We start from the raw sequence: 19,798 nt of genomic DNA, 5'->3' as shown, positions 1-19,798 counted from the left end.
GATTATCAATAACAGTTTTGAATAATTTACACAACAGTTTAGGTTTAAATTTCACTACTGTAGTTATTCTACCAAAAACACGATCTCAGAGTAACGCTGCAAAAAGAAAGTCTGGAGGTCATTTCCATGTTATCTCAACATGTTCCTGAGTTTCATAGCATTACTATTGAAAGTTTATTTACGTCTGATCCTATAACATTGATTTGTAAAGAAAAAATTGTAAGTACTTGTATATTTTATTTGAGTTACGTCCTAGATAATGTTGAGATTTCCAATAGATTCCTACACTGAATATGGAACATCTGAAGGGTGAAATTAGAAAATTGCAGCACGATAGAATTAACACACATCATTCATTAAGATAAATACTGATATTGTAGAAAGTAGGATTAGTTGCAAAAATATATATGGTTGAAAGACCAAAAATAAGTTTCCGAAAGATAATTTGAATGCACGTATAAAAAAAAAAGCAAAGTAATTTTTCACCTAATCATACACCATATTCATAAAAAAAATTCAAGCAAGTAATGTCATTCACATTTTGAGAGATAGAGGGTCAGAAAGGACTAAATATAATTGAATAGTATCTGAAATTGTAGTGCGAACTTTTATTTTAGAACGTATAAAAATAGATTTCCCAGACTCCTATATGAAACTAATGTAAAATTATTTCTGAAAATTAAATTTAAAAATATTTGTTTTGCATAATTTCAGAATTTAAATTTTGGCTTATTATTGAAGTTGTTCAAGATATCTTTTTTTTTTTTAACTTCTAGAATCTAAATAACGCCAAACCTTTCTTAAAAATCTTGGGGATGAAACTAAATTTGGATTGTTTCAAGTAAAATCTTAGACTCGAACTTTATTGATAAGAAAATCATGATTAGAAGTAAAATATCTCACTGAAAATAATCCATCAGATTCACCAACAAATACCAGTCACCAATTGGCAAATAGACAAAGAAACTCGAACATTATTGAAACAACAATAAATAAAATTATGGACGGAGTGAATAGAGAAAAGGATGAAAATAATATGTTCTTACCTTTTTTGCCTGTATAATTTCTATTATTTATTTATTTTTATATGAACAATTTACTTTCCAACCCATCGTAATTGAAATGGGTTAACTTTACCAGGTCATTGTTGAAATAAAATACAATAACCTATTCCGCCGGATTTATGAAGATGAGAACCCACTTAGCCAATCAAACAAAGAAAAGGCATAACCTTGTCAATCAAAACAACTTTAGACAGTAAAAATTCAAAATCCAGAAGTCGGCTAGTTTTTTGGTTCACCAAAAGCCTCGTACAAAATCTTACCAAATGAAAACAAGTGGCTACTCGCCACAATGAAAAGGCGAATGAAACAAAGAAACCTTAATATGTGTTATGTGGACAGCAGGAAACCCATCCTAATAAATTGTTTTTTATGTAAGTTTGCACCCAATGTAGATTCGAAATGGTGTGCGAGACTTCTTTGCACCATCTAAAATAATTGCCAAAAAACAGAAAAACTCCTAATGGGGTGATCATTTCACAGTCAAGATCTTGATGACAGATGCAGTGCCCACACGATGCAGTGCCACAATAGAATCCCCGTTATGGCAGAGACCCTTGGACTTGGCATGTTGCATGGCAAATTCTATGGCTTCTTCTGTTGTTTCAGCATGAGAAGCTCTAGCAGACGCTGCACTCAATATTGGAACCAATCCACGGAATATCAGGCTGTGTCTCGCAGGGGCCTCGTCACTGCATGCCCAGTCAAAGGTATCAGTCTTGAGCTCGGGAACAACTACAGAAAGAATTGGCATCCCTGGCCTGTATTTAGCCACCAATTTTGCAGTACTCCCTCCTCTAGTTAAAACCAATATAAGAACCGCTTTAGCCGAGTTGGCTGTTCTCACAGCAGAAGAAGCTAAACTCTCCAATGGGCTCATGGGTACAGGCGAGTGTTCCATAATCCTTTTAAACACATCCCCATAATCAAGGGTGCTTTCTGCTTCAATGCATATTTTAGCCATTGTTCGAACAGCAAGTTCTGGATAAGCTCCAGCAGCTGTTTCACCACTAAGCATCACACAGTCTGTGCCATCAAGAACTGCGTTGGCAACATCAGTAGCTTCAGCCCGGGTTGGCCTGGGAGATTTGATCATTGACTCCAACATCTGGGTTGCAGTAACAACAGGTTTTCCTTGGATATTGCACTTATAAATCATCACTTTCTGAGCGAGAAATATCTTCTCTATTGGAATTTCCATTCCAAGATCACCACGTGCCACCATAAAAGCATCTGAATTTGCAAGGATCTCATCAAAGTTCGCAACCCCTTCTTGGTTTTCAACCTGTCATGTACATTTGAAGTAATGGGCAGAATAAGTGACCAGAAACAAGTAAATACAGAGAAATGATAGCAACATGCTATTTTAAAAATACTCTTTATTATATATAATTGAGAGAAATCCCCGTGAGACCCTATAAATAAAGGAGTGACACCCATTAAATAAGAAGTGACCGCACATCATTTACTAGGACCCACATTGATTTCATTCAATAGTGGCATGCTGAAAAGGAATGAATTAGATAAAGTGTTGTTGGTATTCCTTTTAAATGTAACACTATATTAGAGATAGCAAAAAGTCAGAAACTTATAAAGTTGTTCCTTTAAAGAACATAACAAATTTGATAGATGATATCCTATAGCATACACTAGCAGGGATGTAAAAGGCATCTCAAGGGTATTACAACCAATTCTGAATAATTAACATTTTTTTTATCCAGATCTTGAATCCCTTTCCTTTTCCATAAAAGAGAACACAACAAAACATACCTTAGACATGAGCATGATGTTCTTAGCATGTTGTCCAAGAACTTTCCTGACTTCCACCAGGTCAGAACCTTTTCGAACAAAAGAAAGAGCAATCATGTCAATTTTATTGGGAACTCCCCAGACCAAGATATCTTCCTTGTCTTTCTCTGTCAAAGTTGGGAGATCCACTATCACTCCAGGCAAATTAACATTCTTCCTCTCACCAAGAGTAGCAGAGTTCTCACACCGGCATCGAACCAAACCCAATTTTTTGTCAGATGATAAAACTGTAAATGATATGGTGCCATCCGCACACAGTATGACCATTCCGGGCTTCACATCCTCAGCCAACTTTTTGTAGCTCATACAAATCATTGTTTCATCACCCTTTATGCTATAGTCAGTGGAAACGGTTATTTCATTACCTTGTTTCAGTTGGATAGGCTTACCGTCCTTGAGAAATCCAGTTCGAATCTCAGGCCCCTACAAAAATGTAGATAGTCAGAAAAAATGAAAGAAAACCATGACTATGGACGAAAGTTTCTAAAATATGATTGGCATGGTCCACAAAACAATACCAACACAATATCAATCAAAAGGATTGGATCATTCAATATTCCTCTTGACAAGAATAATGAAATATGTATCAAAAGGGCAAGGGCTACAACTCAGTTAGGTAAAAGCACCTGGTTTACACAAGCACACCAATGTTTTCTTCAGAGAGGTCAATCTTGTAATCATAAGAGCTCATCTTAGTACAAAATTAATGTCTTACTACATTTTACGGATCAACATGAGATAACAATAGCCTGACCAAGGTTTTAGTCATAAAATAGAATCCATCATTGATTTGAGACATTGATAATTGAGTACCGTTTTTGTTCAATGTTAAACATCATGGAGGTATAGGGACCTCAAAAATACTCATTTCTTATTACCTTATGCACTTCAATGTGTATGACGTCTCAGCCGCATCGGTTTTTCCAACTTATACATAATGCGGGTAGCGAACACAATTAAAAGGATTTGGATCCTCTCATATTTACTTTTTAACAGAGATACTATTTAACAAATCCAAATAATTTATTATGTATTTTACTTAATCTACGATTAAAATAAAATCAAAAACCAAAATAAACTCACTGTATTACAAACCCACTAACCTACTAAATCAGACTCACATGTTCCGCGTTATCCTTTCATAGTTATAGATGGTTTTTATTTTAAAGAAAGATTGTAATAAATGGTTACGATTATTGAATCAGACCTCTCCTCTTAACAGTAAACCAGAGAGAATCAAAATCCCAATTCAAATCCTTACGGAAGCATAAAACATATTAGAAACAAGAACATGGGTGGTAGGTCACAAGAGATTATTAGATAATCTCGATTATCCAGCAACCAATCCAAGATTAGATTTGATTCATACAATATTAAGTACTCAAATCTCAATACTAACATTACTCAGACATTTCACTTTCACACACACATACACACAAACACATGCACAGTCAGATTAGACAATAGCAATCGTCACAACCTATTCCCATCCGAATCAGAAAATTAGCAATAATCAAATCAAAAGTCAGATTTAAAAAATATAAAAAAAAAATCGGCGATGAGAATATATAGATAATCATAATTAAAAAAAGGGGGGGACAAAAGGGATCATGAAATACAAATGTCGTGCCTTGGTGTCGAGCATGACGGCGCAGAGAATACCGGTGTTCTCCATGGCGGCTCTTAGGTTATCGAGGGTTTCCTGGTGGTATTCGTGGGACCCATGGGAGAAGTTAAAACGAGCAACGTTCATGCCGGCTCGTAGAAGCTTCTCGACCATCGGAACGGAACGCGATGCGGGTCCGAGCGTGCAGACGATCTTCGTTTTGGGTCTGTTCTCTGCCACAATCGGTGTCGCCATCTCTGCTTGAGTTGCTGTGTCTCGCAAACAACGAAAACCACACTCTTTATTTTTCAACGAAAACTCACGGAAAAAAGTAGACAAGACAAAAAAGGTTGAGATGCGACTCTTGTATTTTATGCTCCCTGCGATCCTTTTTTTTATTCTTTTTTTAAAACACTAAGATTGTGACACTTTTATAGGAATGCCTTCCACATAATCTTCCTCCCCACCAATCTTATTTCTTCATTTACATATGTAAAAATACTATTTTATTATTAAAATGTAATATATTTTTTTTATATATTTTTAATAATTTGGTGATAGATACTAAAGTTGTAACGATCGAACTAACTACATGCCGAAGACAGGGTGGATGTATATATATTTGTCTACCAAACAATTTTCATAAAGTTGATAAGAACAATATAGACAAAATAGGACTAACCTGCTACTCGTTCTAACTTCTTTTATCTACAAATGTTATCTTCATATTATGACATCTTTAATGCATGTATAAAAGTAAAATTTGGGTAAAACTTCTTTCAATTTATAATTATCTAATATTTTAATTTATAAAATATAATATTTTTAATAATGAGTTTTTGTATTTAATACTGCATAGAATCTTATTGCTAACATCTTTAAAAGAACACTTTATTAACTTAGTGTTTAATAAAGAGTGGTGGTGTTTCAAATAGTATTCTATCTTAGCTATAAGTGGTTATGCTTCAACTAATACTTTTTGTTTAGCCAATGGTTGACAGGGTCCAAAGCGTTTTGTATATTGCATGTTAGTTTGTTAATGGAATTTGATTATGTTGATAAAGAATTGGACATAGTCTAGGTTTTCAGATAAACTAGTCTAAAAACAGCTAGTGTAAATATATTTCCACTCTTATCTCTTTGAATTGCATATTATTAACTTGCAATTAAGGAATGAGAGTTTTATTAAAACATGCTTTGTAAAGTATTTTTTTACAATGCGTTTGTTAACTTAAAGTAGCTTCTCACAATATTCACCAGATGTTATTCTTATGACAACTTTTTGACATTATGTCTCTCAAGTTAAAACTTCTTTTGATCATTTTTATCAGACATTGATATGATTTTTTTTTAAGTTTTAATGGGGGCACGAGATCCTAGAGGGTTCACTTGCAATGTTGAAAGTGGTTGCAAGTGTACGGGAAGACGAGTTATGTGATAATGCATAGGAACAAGGTGAATAATTTGTAAATCCTAGAAAGTTCCACTGTTATACGATCCATATTATGTGTCATTTATTTTACCTATGAATTTTTTCTACCACATATCCATCTTGGTCATATATAAGTGAGGTAGGGATGGAAGTGTTGTGTAAGTGTGGTTTACTAGGTAACCACTAAATGGAGTGTTAACGTAAAAGTAAAACACCCCAAGGTTTTAATTAGTACATGTTCCTGCCGATTGACTCGATTATCTTCGCACACCTACGACGATCACACGCCCGTTATCCCTGCTTTCGTTCGTGCCTTTCTTCGATCAAACACCTGAAAATGCAAAGACAAAAGGCGCCCTAAAGGCCGTTTGCACTCTAACGCTCAAGTCAGTGTAGGGTTAGGAAACACCAAAAGTAAGCTGTAAAAAGCTCTCTGTGTAATTTGTGTGTGTATTCGCGTAAATGTTGCATACCTTATTAAGTTTGATACTACCCCTTATATACTCTAGGGTTTCCACTGTTTCCGTTAACCGCAATTAAAGTTACTGAGGGTGTGCCTTAGCGCCGGTATCACCCACTCTTAAGGCAATCTAACGCGTAAGGCTCCCTTACTGGAGTGCAACCTCTAACGGGATGACCACCTGGGTACCAACTTGTGCACCTAATATCTGGGGTCATCCGTCCTAGGAGTGCCCTAGCTGTTCACGTGCCATGCATGCAGTTTACCCCTGGAGCGTGACTCTTATGGGTCATATCTCTTCCAGCGGCTCTTTACTTGTGTTACGCCTGAACGCATCATCCACACCGCACGCATGAACCCTTCGTGATCTAGGCTTCTCCCTAACTGGTGTGTTGTCTGGGATCCATCTCTTATGGCCCAGCTCTACTGTTTTACTTACCAAGGTCCGAGGACACGTCAACATAGAACTGATGACCAATGCCTGACCACTCCTCGACCCTCTGGGCGTACTGTCTACAAGGCACTTCGAACATACCGCTTGTGGGACCCACCTTACATGACCGAGGATTGATCACTCTTTGATGCCCTGGATGTGATGTCTGCGAGGCGCTGGCCCATGCCGCTCGTGGGACCCAGCCTTCGTGGCCCCACGTCCACTAGTGGTCAACTACACCCGAGGACTGGTCGGTACATAAGCCCCCCAATCTCAAGCTGTTAACTTGTTCAGCGAAGAGACTAAGTCCTCGCCCCTAGCAACCTACGTGGCTCTGTGTGACAGGACGTGAACAGTGCACCGAAGTGACATTTCTCTGCGCCCGTTTTAATATGCGCACACGTGTCTTGATCAACGGCTAGGACTTAACGCTGCTTGCGCTTCTTAGTTTACGTTAATTTTTCGAAAACGCGCGCTTCCAATCACTGTTCCATTATCAGAAATCTCTTGCACGCTTCATCTTCTTCTTCTACAAACACTCTCACCTCTCTCTTGCGAAAAACCAGAACTTTCGACTCTCACCAACAAAAGGTATGACTTTGACCCATTGATCGCCCTCGTTCTTTGATTTCGCACTTTGATAACTGCCTGGGTCTGTTTAAATTCCTTGCATTTTAGGCTTTCTTTGATTTTTCCCCGTTCCTTTGTTTTTCTGAGTTTTCTTCGAGTGTGGGGTTTTTCTAGTTTTTTGCTGGGTTATGCCATCACCCTCTTCTAAACCTTCGTTTTCTCCTTTCTTTTTCTTGCCTTTTAGCTTTCTTCGAGATGGCTCGAATGAAAACAACTTTCAACCCTCCTCCCAAAGTAGATTACAGAGCCCTCTACCCCTGGGCCTCTAAGGACCTCCCGGCTGAGACCTCCTCGCTCACCTCTAGTAAGGATGTGATGAAGCATAGGGAGGATGAGGCCGCTCATTTGCTCCGCGTGTTTGGGCGGGAGTGCGACGCATATGTGTCCGTTCAACCCTGCGCGGAGGGTGAGCCCGTGTGCGCTGATGAACGCGCAAACGACGGGGAACCCTTCTTCTTCCTTTACGCCACCATTTTCAAGCGGGTCAAGCTTCGTTTGTCCCTCACGAGGTTCGAGCGGGCTCTACTAACGAAGATTAATGTGGCCCCTGCCCAGCTGCACTCCAACAACTGGGCCTTTGTGAAGGCATTTGCAATCCTCTGCAACCATTTTGGGCACACCCCTTTTGTAGACGTCTTCCTCCATTTCTTCGAGGCCAAGAGTCCAGGGAAAAAGCTTTGGGTAAGCTTTAATGAGGTGGCAGGGAGAGTTCTCCTCACCTTGTTCCAACAATCGTATAAGGGCTTCAAAGGGAAGTTCTTCAAGGTGTGTTGCATCGACTATGACTACACCCTTCTAGATGGATTCCAACTCTACTGGGTGAAGAAACTACAGTTTAAGAAGCCGAGGACTCTTGAAGAATTGACTCCCCATGATCGCGAGCTCTGCCAAGTCTTCGCAAGCCTAGGGGCGGTGTTCAACACTGCCCAACTGATCAAGTACGAGTTCAGCCCTTCCGATCTCAAAGGCTATATCGGTACTCGCTCATCTCTTTCTCACTTTGTTGTGTATACCAGTTATCAACTCTTTATGTTTGAATATTCTGTCTCTTCATACTTGTATGTTTACTCTTGCATCCTATATTGCTTTGCATACCCCTTGCATTCTGACCTTGGTACAGGCATGGTGTTGAACGAGGAAAAATGGGCTAGGCTAGCTGACACCCGAGACCTCTAACGCAAGGGAACGGGTTCGTATCTGACCTCATCTTTGCTCAAAGACGAGGAGGATTTCACTGGTGAACCATCTCGTTCAACCTTGGCGTTCTCACTCGAGGGGGGAGGTGTTCTCTACGGGCCTACCTTTCCCACTCTCGAGACCTCTAACGCAAGAGAATGGGTTCGTATCTGACCTCATCTTCGCTCAAAGGCAAGGAGGATTTCACTGGTGAGCCATCTCGTTCAACCTTGGCGTTCTCACTCGAGGTGGGAGGTTTTCTCTACGAACTTACCTTCCCCGCACCCGAGATCTCTAACGCAAGGGAACGGGTTCGAAACTGACCTCGTCTTCGCTCAAAGGCGAGGAGGATTTCACTGGTGAACTATTTCGTTCAACCTTGGCGTTCTCACTCGAGGGGGCAGGTGTTATCTACGAACCTACCTTTCCCACTATCGAGACCTCTAACACAAGGGAACAGTTCGTATCTGGACTATACAACAATTCGAGAATATACTTCAATCGAAATTTATTGGGTGACCTCATTAAAAAACCATTATAAGGGAAAAAGAGCGTCCCCTAAGAACTATGTACAATGCTACCGTTCAACTGAAATAAAACTTGAGGTTGGTCGCATTCCATGTACGAGGAATCGCGCCTCCCTCCAGCGTCTCAAGCCTGTACGCCCCATTTCCAAGGGCCTCTGTCACTCTGAAAGGACCATGATGAGTTGGAGGTCTTATTGGATATGTTCGTACATTCCTTCAACCTAGAGTTGTCCTCTTGATTGGGCCTACAAAAATAAACAAAAGCCCAATTAGACCCATATTTGTAATTAAATCAATAAACAACCTCTAGGTCTTCATCCTCCTTATTATATGGTTGTATGAGGCTAGACGGTTTCCATCATCAGTGGTTTCTGAGGAATGGATGTAGCTCAGGTGTTGAGTGAACCATTATAAACATTCTGTGTGAATCTATCTATCCTTACACTTTTTAAATTGCTTTAAATCTGTTTTGATAAAAACAACCGATTGATTTTCTGGATCAATCTTAAAATCAGTTTTATATTTGGATGGAAGATTTTCCATTAATTAACCTTTCACTCTACCTTAAGTACTTGCGAAAATCTTTCAAAAACAATTTCCCCCCTCCCTTTCTCTCTCTTGTTTTAGCCCTATAATTCTAATAGAAGTCTCTCTCTCTCTAGGTTTGTCCACCAATACATTGCATTATTTTGAAAGCTTAAGGTTGTCAGGGGTACTTTCCTTTCCTCACTAACAAGGTGGCAAGCAAAAAGTTGTTCTACTTTAAATTTCCCATCTAAGTAGACTCCAACATTTTCCTTTCCATAGAAGTAAGGTAAGTCAACTTTGGTTTCTATTTCAACGCTTTCTCTTCTAGTTCTCCTAGGTGTAGGTTGATAATAGTCATTAATTCTAAGACTCCCTTTTATTAGAATGAGAATCACTAGACCTAGAACTAGATGGAAGGCTCTTTTGGTTTTCACTATATAATTATTTCTTTCTTTAATCATTCTCAACTCCTCCTCTAGAATTGCAAGATGAGAATTTCTTTCTTTCTTTTCTCCATTAATTTGATTCTCATGTTGTAATTGCCTTGGTTGGAGTGACTGGAGATCTTGAGTCATTTGTTTAAAAGAGATTTTGTAGAGCTCGAGTCATTTTCTCTAAGTGAGTAGTTTGTTTAGACATGATTAAAGCTTGTTTTAAGAACAATTCTCAAAGAGAAAAGATAAGCTCAATGCACTAGGTAGTTTCCCAGGAAAGAGAGGTGGATCACTAGGATCACTTAAGTATCAAGCCTTTCCTAGCTAGATATCCCAACACACTTCACAAACTTCTCACTGAGCAAATTCTTAGAAACACAACAAGATGAAAACACTACTAAAACAAGAAATTGAAAGCAATAAAAACAATTAAACTTCTAAAACTAGATGTTTTCTAGGTGAGGCTTTTTGGCACCTTTTTTTTTTATCAGCAAAGAATAAATAAAATAAAATGAGATGCTTCAGGGGTGTCCCAACCATTATACAAAACCCCAAAACCAAGTTTTCTAGTACCCTGCCAACCATGAATCCGACAAACACTACACTACAAATCAAAGATAACATCCCGACAAGGTACAAAAACCCAACAAATACAGTTACCTCACCCCACCAATATGTCACACCCTCAATCAAGAACATACCCCCAACAACTAAATACATCTAACAACTAAAACATAGTCTTTGGCAACAGGTTGAAGTACCATACCCAAGTGTCAAGCACAACAAAACCAATACAAGACATAACATCTAAACAACTAAACCATATCTTCGTAGCAAGCTGAGTTGTACCAAAAAACCAATTACTAACAACAACCACCCAATCCTACGAGGAGGATGCATAAGCCAGAAAAAACCGCAAAAACACTTAACAACTTCCCAATCTGGCCACACCAGTAACCAAAAGAACCACATATCATTTTGCTTCAGCTCAAACATCATAAAAAATCCAACACCAAACCGATAATCATGCATAGAGTCACTTCCTTTAATGCAGTTCCGAACAACACTCCTACCCTGCCAAAAAGAAAAGACCAAGACAACCTGCACAAACATACAAAACCTTCCAAACCTCAGTCCAACCTTGCCAGATAGGATTTACCAATGAGACCTGCACAAACCACACCACAACTACCAAGACAGGAAACAAAACGTTAGTTAAATAATACAAGGAATCAGTCTTTCAAATACCTCATACAATAGAGAGGTTCCAAACACCAATCAGAGTAAGAGAAAACAACCAATTTTTCTTTTACTGTGACCCAAGACCAAGTCTTCCTTTGTACCACGGTAAAAACCTCCACTAGGTCCACCCTTCCGTTCTCAAACACAACCCTATTCCTATGGTTCCAAACTTCACTCACAATACCTACCCAAATGCCCCCCCCCCCCCCCAACACCTGGTAACTACATGTTTCAAGCCTCACTGGAACATGAAGACGCACTCACTGAACTAAAGCATAAGAATTAATCCACTAAATGAAAGTTTAAGCACAATTACAACTCAAAGCAATACAATCAATAGGACAATTTTTTTATACACAAAAATTCTATGTTATGCACTCCAAGGTGTTTTCTTCCTCTTTCTTTGTTGTGTTTTTTTTTTTTTGTGTTGCTTCTCCTTGCTTTGCCTCTTTAGGATATTCAACTTTGATTAGTTTTCACCAAATTACAACTCCAATAATCACCAAGGTATTTAGCTACTCCAAATTAGAGGTCGAGCAATTTTAAAACAACAAAAACACAATTTGAAACAAGTACTACTTCAAGAGGAACTTTATGATTGACATACTCAAATGATTAGACAAGAAAATGACATTCAAGAAAATAAGATTCACAAAGAAAGTCTAGCACACAAATTGAAATCCTAAAGAAAGGATCTAGATTACATAAATAAAATAAAAAATACTACAAAATTAGTAAGAAATATTTATGAATAAAATAAAAAAATACAAAATTAGTAAGAAATTTTTATAAACTTGTTGGATTTATGTTGAATTTTATATTTGGATTCAACCTCTAAATTTTTTATCACCAAAACTTCAATCAATAAACTAAATATTGTCACTAGAATTTTGCAAAACAGTTCACCAAATAATTGCAATAATTTTTTTAAAACTCGCTGCTCAATTCAACTTGCTGGAAACAACTCTCTTGCAAATTGTTGGTAATTGATTTTTCATTTTTTTTTTATTTTAAATTTTGATGTATTTTTTTCCTACTTTTTCTCAACACTTCAAAGTACTCAATTCCAAAGTTTCATACTTGTTTATCAACAACTTAAGTTATAGTAAAACTTCATACTTGGTTACCCCTAATTATGGACTTTAATTATAGAAATAGACCTTCACTTTTTTTTATATAGTTTTCATGACAATAAATACAATGACGCAGTTATCAAAACATAAAAGAAACAAACTACACGTTAAAAAACCAAAAACACTTTGATGTTGGACCCAAAAGCATGTCAATGGACCCACTTTGTCACTCATAAGCATGGGCTTAGATATGGATATAGGTATCGAAACCAAAAAAAAAAAAAAAAAGTTGCACATCCAAAAACTGGGTCAAAATTCTTTAATTTTGTTAAAAATAATCTTGCTTAAAATTTTTGCTAATTTTAAAGTCTTCAATATATATCTATTTATAAAAATTTATTCATGTAATTTTTTACTTGTTTAATTAATTAAATCTTGCACACATACGAAATATAACTAATTTTTTCATTTTTTCTCAAGTTATTTCTTTTAAATTCATTACTTTTTTTCATTTTTATCTCCAAAATGCCCCCCTTCACCTTATTTTAAATTGAAAAACAGATTAAAAAAAACACCTCGTAATTAAGGAATCGAATTCCAGGTGACATTCCAGCAACATTTAACTTAATCACAAGTTGATTGAAAATTGTATATCCGGAGAACGAATTTCTACCTCATGGAGAAACCGTGATACTCATCTAATATAAAAGTGTTTCAGGACAAAGCTTTACAAAAAAAACAGAGAAAAAACTTCAATTGTAATTTTTGAATTTTTCGTCTTAAATTCAATATAAATCGGAATCCATTCATTCATTATAATTCTCTTCGTTTTCTAAATTCTTCGAATGACGTTAAGCTCCTAGAATTAACTACATAAAAATCACAATGTGCTATGTTTAAAAATTAAATGGGAAAACTTGCTCTATCAGTGAAATTTTCCAATATGCTAGCATCTCTTTAAATAGTCCCATATAAGTCATTAATGTCATATCATTATTTAATAAGTTTTTGGTAAAAGAAATAAAAGTCACGTAACTACAATATTTAAAGGATTCAATTCAATTTATATAAACTCGAAAAACAAGAATTCTAGAATTATTATAAGTAAAAAAAAAACAAAAAATACAATTAAGTTAATTACTCATTTCCTGATATTGTGATCTCGAGCATAATATTTAATTAGTTGGTTTTAGAATGACTTTAATAAAACTTTAATGGGAAAACTTTTTATTTACATTTAAATCAAAATAGTAAATTCTCTTGTAAGTAAACTCGATGTAACTTGATGTGAAAGTAATCTCATTTTCTCAATGACAGATAGTATCAATATGCTAGTCTTAGACAAAGTCAAAGTATGGAGTGTATATTTAAAAGTAGTTGGTAAAATCATTTTCAAACGGATCATAAGCCTGGTTTTTATTACAATTGTATCCATTCGAGGCCTCTGCAAGCTTTGGTCCGACATGGAATGACTCAGTAACATGGTTTCCTTTTTGGTATTTAGGAATTAAGAGACTTCTTAACAATGACGAATTGTGTAGAGGAGATCTTCAAAACAAAACCTAAATGACTGAGGAAAAAACTGTATCCCAAAACATATAAAAACTAGCAAATTTCTCAGGGTATCTGTATGAAGGTTGCATATAAACAGACACTGAAATTTAAAATAGGTCGATGATTATTATAATAATACCTAATACAATTTAAAGGTGAAAAGCTAGAGTGCTTACTTCTGTGTTAGTATCAACACAGTCAAAATCATTTAAAAGAAAATGTATGCAATTGGCATTTCATTTTATACAATCATCAGTAGCACAAAAACTTGAATAAACCAAGAACAGGAGGCTTATAAACTGTCAATTAGTAGTAAAATGGTTATAAGTGGGGAATGAGGATCTTGTATTGATTGGTTACATCGAGTTATTGTCCTCTATATCAAACTTATCTAGCAACTCCTGCAATTCTTTTACAGCAACCATATAATGCTCCTGTGACTGTGCCCCTACTTCTAACACTGGAAGAGCACTGTTAAACAAATGGGTATACAAGTGGACAGGGTGGTAGGTATTAATATTACTAGAAGCATGGAGTTGATTAAAGGTTTGCTTGAAATCCCTAGTCCAACGGCGCAGAATGTACCGAGATGGGATTTCCTCAACGCCATTATAATTGAGAACATTCAACGCATGCCTGCACAAATATCCTTTGTAATTGAGCAAACTGCAAATGCATCGAATATCCAATTTTGTAGTCTCATATAAAACTTCAAAACTTTTAACTCCCTTCTCATTCCCCTCAACTTCAACTCTTTCTTTCACAATGTATGTTATTATAGATCCATTGACATTAACCTGTCTTGTGTTGAAGCAAGAATACATGCCCTCAACCTCTGTTTGAAACTTTTTAAAGATTTCTTCTGTGTACACCTTTGAGAGTTGGGCCTCAAAATTACATCTCGTTTTGAATTCAAAGCTTTCTTTTCTAGTCTCCAAATCTGCCATGGCTTCTTTCAAGTGCTTCCTGTGCAGAGCTAAGTCATACTTATCAAGGAATTCCTTAAAGGATGTGTGTTTATGCACATAACCATCAAAAAATGCAGTCAGACCCTCATTTTCTTTAGTTGAGATGAGTCCTACAAAAAAAACATCTTTTAGGTAAACAGGGACCCATAGATGCCTATCCTTATACAGTGTCTGAATCCACTTGTTATCTCCCAGTCCATGACATTTAATCATATCAGTCCAAGAAGATTCGAACTCAACTATCTTTAATGAGTGGTAGACAGCATTATACATCTGTCTTCTGATTGCTTCATATCCTTGCAACCCTCCCAACTTTTCTGGAACTCTTTGCATGATATACTGCAAAGAATAACAATGACGAGCATGAGGGAAAACCTGAGCAACTGCGATTTGCAATGTCTTGCACTGGTCAGTAATAACAACATGTGGAGGACGACCAAGCATACACTTAAGCCATGCCTTGAATATCCATACAAAATAATCCACTGATTCGTGTCCAAGGAAGCCACAACCCAATAATATAGAATGTCCATGATGGTTTACACCAACAAATGATATCAAAGGGATCTCATATTTGTTTGCCAAACAAGTTGTGTCTATTGTAACTGTGTCATTAAAGTAATTATGAGCTATCCTTGACCTGGAATCAGCCCAGAAAACATTTTTTAGGTGCCCATCATCATCAATATCAAACAAGTAAAAGAAATTTGGATCGGTCAACTTCATTCGGCAAAAATAATTGTATATAGCACTGGCATCCCCTTCTCTAAGTTCCAAACATTTAAATTTATCAAAATTGGTGTCACGACTTTCGTCAGAATTTGAGTAACCATTGTAATCAACATCCATGACAGTTGTTCGATACAACTTGATGGTGTGTACTTCTGTTACTGGCTCTGGAGGTGGTTGTGATTTGCTGGCTTCAAGGATCATTTTCTTGTGTGACTTGTAAAATTGTTTGCTCTGAGGACTCACTTGATGGTTGTGTTGAAGCACAACTTCCACTATTCTCCATCTCCTGGACTCAACCATTCTAATCACTATCATTGCAGGACAACCAGTTCTTGTTTCTGGTCTTGGATTATTCGCTTCACTTTTTTTCTTAAAACCAGCACTACTGCAGCTAAGTTTTGCCCTATAGCGCTCTTTTTTCTTTGATCTAAACCAAGAATTGCTAACTCTGATTCCAAAGCCTTGTTCCTTTGCATGGATATTGTAGAAGTTGTAAACTTCCTCAAAGGAATCAAACTCCAGACCTACTGTTGGAACTGGAGGGTTTTTCGGTTGTGAGTTTAAAGATTCAAGTCCGTGTTCTGCTACAGAAGAACCTTCAACATCAGCATCATCGCTTTCATCAAAAAATGGCTCACTATTCAGACAAACTTCTTCCATCTAAAATAAAATAAAAAGAATTTAAGAAAACAGATAATCAATACAATCATACCATGTACAGTCTTTGGGAATAAATACACAATAAATATTTTGTATTGATAAAGAAAATCTATAAACGAATGAAAGAGGAAAAGTACAGATAGGGGAAAATTAAGATATCCTCTTAAAAAGGGAAAAACATAGAATAGGGGAGCCACAAGAAAATTGAATAAAACAAGGTCACCCGTTCTTTCTATCAGAAACAAAAGCATAATCATATCCCAAACATGTTAAAGGGGAAAAAGATACAGTTAGAAATGTAACCCTTCAGCCAGAAAAAATAACTGCATCAACTCCACAAAATTTTAGCTTAATATCATTTACCAGAATTGTGAGCCATTGAAACTACTTTACAACAGGATAGGATGCCCACACTTACAACCAATGCTCACTTAAAACCTTGAAAAGGTTGTTCCGGAGCAAAATGCGCACATAACAAACAGGAATAAAGGGACCTACTGCTTCTGAACGAGACCAATCACACAACAGACACGCCTGTAGAGAGGGAAGTATGAGACTGTGTATGAATATTCAACAAGTCATTTGTGTTAATCCTATTGAGTGTCACTGAACAAATAAAATACTTGATCTTAGAGAAAGCTTTGGGACTTTCCAAAGGGTTTTTCAAAAGTTGAACAAATATGCATACTCATGGATTCAGAAATGAACACTGCTTATCTTCCTAATAAGTTATGTTTCATATACATACATACAAATAACGGGTGGGTGCAAACACTGTCAATTTTAAATCTCTTCTTTCCTTTTTTTTCTGGTTTCTCTTCTCTATGTTTTTTTTTTCTTTTCCTTTAGCTTTTTATTCAGTTTGTCAACATCTTTTTCTTCAGTTTTTTCATCATCGTTTTTTTCATTTTCTCGATCCCTTTTTTTACTTCATCATCTCCTTCTCACTTCTTCTAGGATATCTTTAGTTGTGTGGTGTTTATCTTTTCTCGTTAGTTATATTGAGACCTTGATGCATTTTATTTCATAGAATATTTGCTAACTTTTTTATCTTGATGTGTTATTACTTTCTATAGTTTATTACATTTAGTATTTAGTAGATATTTGTGTGTGTTTTATATATTTCTTTTAATTCAGCTATCATGCTTCCTCTATTTGTCTGCAATGCCATCCACCATATTGTATGGTGGACAAGCTACCGCAATTGACAACATTGATGTATGAACATATCTGTTACACTTTTGACTATCTTAGTATAAAGATTCGACAGGATACAAAGCGTGTAAATTTCATGAAAAATAAATTGTTGTTCCACACCATGTTTACTTAAATATTGGTTCAAAGTACACTACAATTTAATCACTAAAAGGACAGAGAATCAGGTAAGAGCACACCAGTGTAAGCATAAAACATGCATAAAGATTTCTACAGTGGAAGGGCTAAACGCCTTAAAGCCCTCTTCTGCTGGTTAAGTACAAAGTCCAATACAGTACTATCATCAAATTCAAAAATTCTCTAAGATTAGAAGACATATACAGAGCTTTACCATAACAAATTTTGCCACTAAGATTTCAATTAGATAATACAGATAGTAAGAAAATAAGGTAAAGTCCTCAGGATATAGTACAATCAAAGCTCGTGAAGCAATCAGGGATATAAGATGTTATTTATAAAGCACAAAGACAGAGACAAATCAATGTCAACATTGCAACTCTCGACAATCAACAATACATACAGGAGGAAAAGGATGAATTTTGTTTTTGGCAAAAGAAATAAAGAGAACAATACCCCCATTAACTATAAAGGAGACTTGTTAACTACACAAATGTTTGGAGGCTTGGAAAATATGGGGACAGAGTAAGGTTAGTTATATACATCTAAATCTCTCCGACTATACAACGATGGGAACCTCATCCATTGCAATGTATATTGAAAAAAACAAAACACGACCAATTTCATGCCAATTTTACACTGAATTGTCAAACACAACCAATTTCACTGGCAATTCTACACTGAAGAGGCAAATGAGGTTATTTGGTTGCGAACTTGCTTTGACAACTCACCACCGTGGCTATTTTAAGGGTTCAAAAACACACGATCAACAACTTTGACTGTAATTTAATATATCTAGTGTGAGGGCGAGCCCTGACAACTTACCCTTTGTGACCAGGTGGGCTTGAATTCGAAAACAATTTCTTTGCATAAGCAAGGGGAAGGTTGTGTACAATAACCCTCCCCCCTTTGCAAATCCAGGAGTCTCACTCATAGTTAGTTTAGTATATCTGGTGCAGAAAACCTCAAAATCTAAAGTAAAAATGTTTATTATGCCTATGCTTGAGTTTTATCAAAATCTAAAGTCTAAATCGTTTGATTAGGCCACCTTGATCCTAATTTTCCCTGTGTTCAGTAGTCCAGCCATAAGAAACAAAATAGAGAACATCTTGTGGTGAATGAGAAACAACCTTTGAAGACGACGACAACAACAACAACAGCAACTGCTTCCCCTGTAAAAGCAAAGGCAGCTATAACATCAAACAATACTAGAGGAAAACACACTCGGTGATTTTGCAGTGAAGGTGCGAAACGGCCATGCACACATCACATAGAGAAACTTAAACCACGCGCATTGAAATTGAAAACCATGAAGAAAAATTGAGAGTGAGTGAGCACTGAACATTGTGAGGAGTTGAATTAGTTTTTGAATTGAAAAATACCTATTTTTATAGCGGTTGGGTTTTACGGGCATCACACTCCTGTGGCTGTGGCTGTGGCTGTGACGGTGGCAAAATGAGCATGCTCATCACTTCCCACTTCCACCATCTTTTTTTATTTCTAGTCAACTTCATGTTTAAACTCTTTCGGAATCCCAAAACTTCATGTTTAAATATTTTATGTAGTTTAATACTCAAATATGAACTTGACAATAACAAATATTTGTGGTAGATTATGTTTTATTTCAAATTTCTAGTTTTTATCTATTAAAAAAATTAACTTTGGTAAGAGTATAGTGAATTCAACTTTAACTTCCAATAAAATGTCAAATTTTTAACGGATTAATTAGGTTATAAAAGCAAGTTTTAAATCTAGATAACAAGATGCATAATAAAAAACTATGATGATCCAATTAATCACACTATCCAAATTAATTCCCTAGCTTTTAACTTTTTACAAAAGTTAAGGTTTTGAACCCTCCTTAAATAACTTTTGGTCAAACTTTATTGTAATAGCAACCTGATAACCTTAACAAAGCACACGTATAAAACAAAAATTAAAAACAATACAAAAATAAGATTACTTGAAAAAAAAAGTTAAAATCTAAAAAAAAGCAAAATATAAGTGTACCTGTATAGGCGGAGGGGCCCAAATAGTATCTGTGACTGGATGTACAATTGTTGACGTGTCAATGATCTCCAAATTCCTTTAAACCCCCTTCCTTTAATATTGATGCTCAGTCGGTTGGGGGTACCTGCGAT

At 36.3% G+C, this 19,798-nt stretch overlaps 2 protein-coding genes across 3 annotated transcripts; both read right to left on the bottom strand.

Moving 5' to 3' along the window:
* Nucleotides 1-1,232: 1,232 nt before the first annotated feature.
* LOC137810893 (pyruvate kinase, cytosolic isozyme) lies at nt 1,233-4,947 on the bottom strand. Its single transcript, XM_068612385.1, has 3 exons — nt 4,501-4,947; nt 2,832-3,293; nt 1,233-2,346 (listed from the first exon to the last, which is right to left on the bottom strand). Exons 1-3 carry the CDS (start codon nt 4,729-4,731, stop codon nt 1,534-1,536), a joined length of 1,506 nt encoding a protein of 501 aa, XP_068468486.1. The 5' UTR covers nt 4,732-4,947; the 3' UTR covers nt 1,233-1,533.
* Nucleotides 4,948-14,172: 9,225 nt separating this feature from the next.
* LOC137810892 (protein FAR1-RELATED SEQUENCE 6-like) lies at nt 14,173-19,193 on the bottom strand. Of its 2 annotated transcripts, none has more exons than XM_068612383.1 (3): nt 19,040-19,193; nt 18,788-18,829; nt 14,173-16,325 (listed from the first exon to the last, which is right to left on the bottom strand). In XM_068612383.1, exon 3 carries the CDS (start codon nt 16,323-16,325, stop codon nt 14,322-14,324), a length of 2,004 nt encoding a protein of 667 aa, XP_068468484.1. In that variant the 5' UTR covers nt 18,788-18,829; nt 19,040-19,193; the 3' UTR covers nt 14,173-14,321. The 2 variants fall into 2 exon arrangements, with proteins under 2 accessions (XP_068468484.1, XP_068468485.1); XM_068612384.1 differs by having other exon boundaries at nt 14,173-16,859; nt 19,040-19,179.
* Between the last annotated feature and the right edge of the window lie 605 nt (nt 19,194-19,798).

This window comes from Phaseolus vulgaris, chromosome 2 (genome assembly GCF_000499845.2).
Source record: "Phaseolus vulgaris cultivar G19833 chromosome 2, P. vulgaris v2.0, whole genome shotgun sequence".
Classification (NCBI taxonomy): domain Eukaryota; kingdom Viridiplantae; phylum Streptophyta; class Magnoliopsida; order Fabales; family Fabaceae; genus Phaseolus; species Phaseolus vulgaris.
The sequence above is the reverse complement of the archived record's forward strand: the minus strand, read 5'-3'. Positions and strand labels throughout refer to the sequence as shown.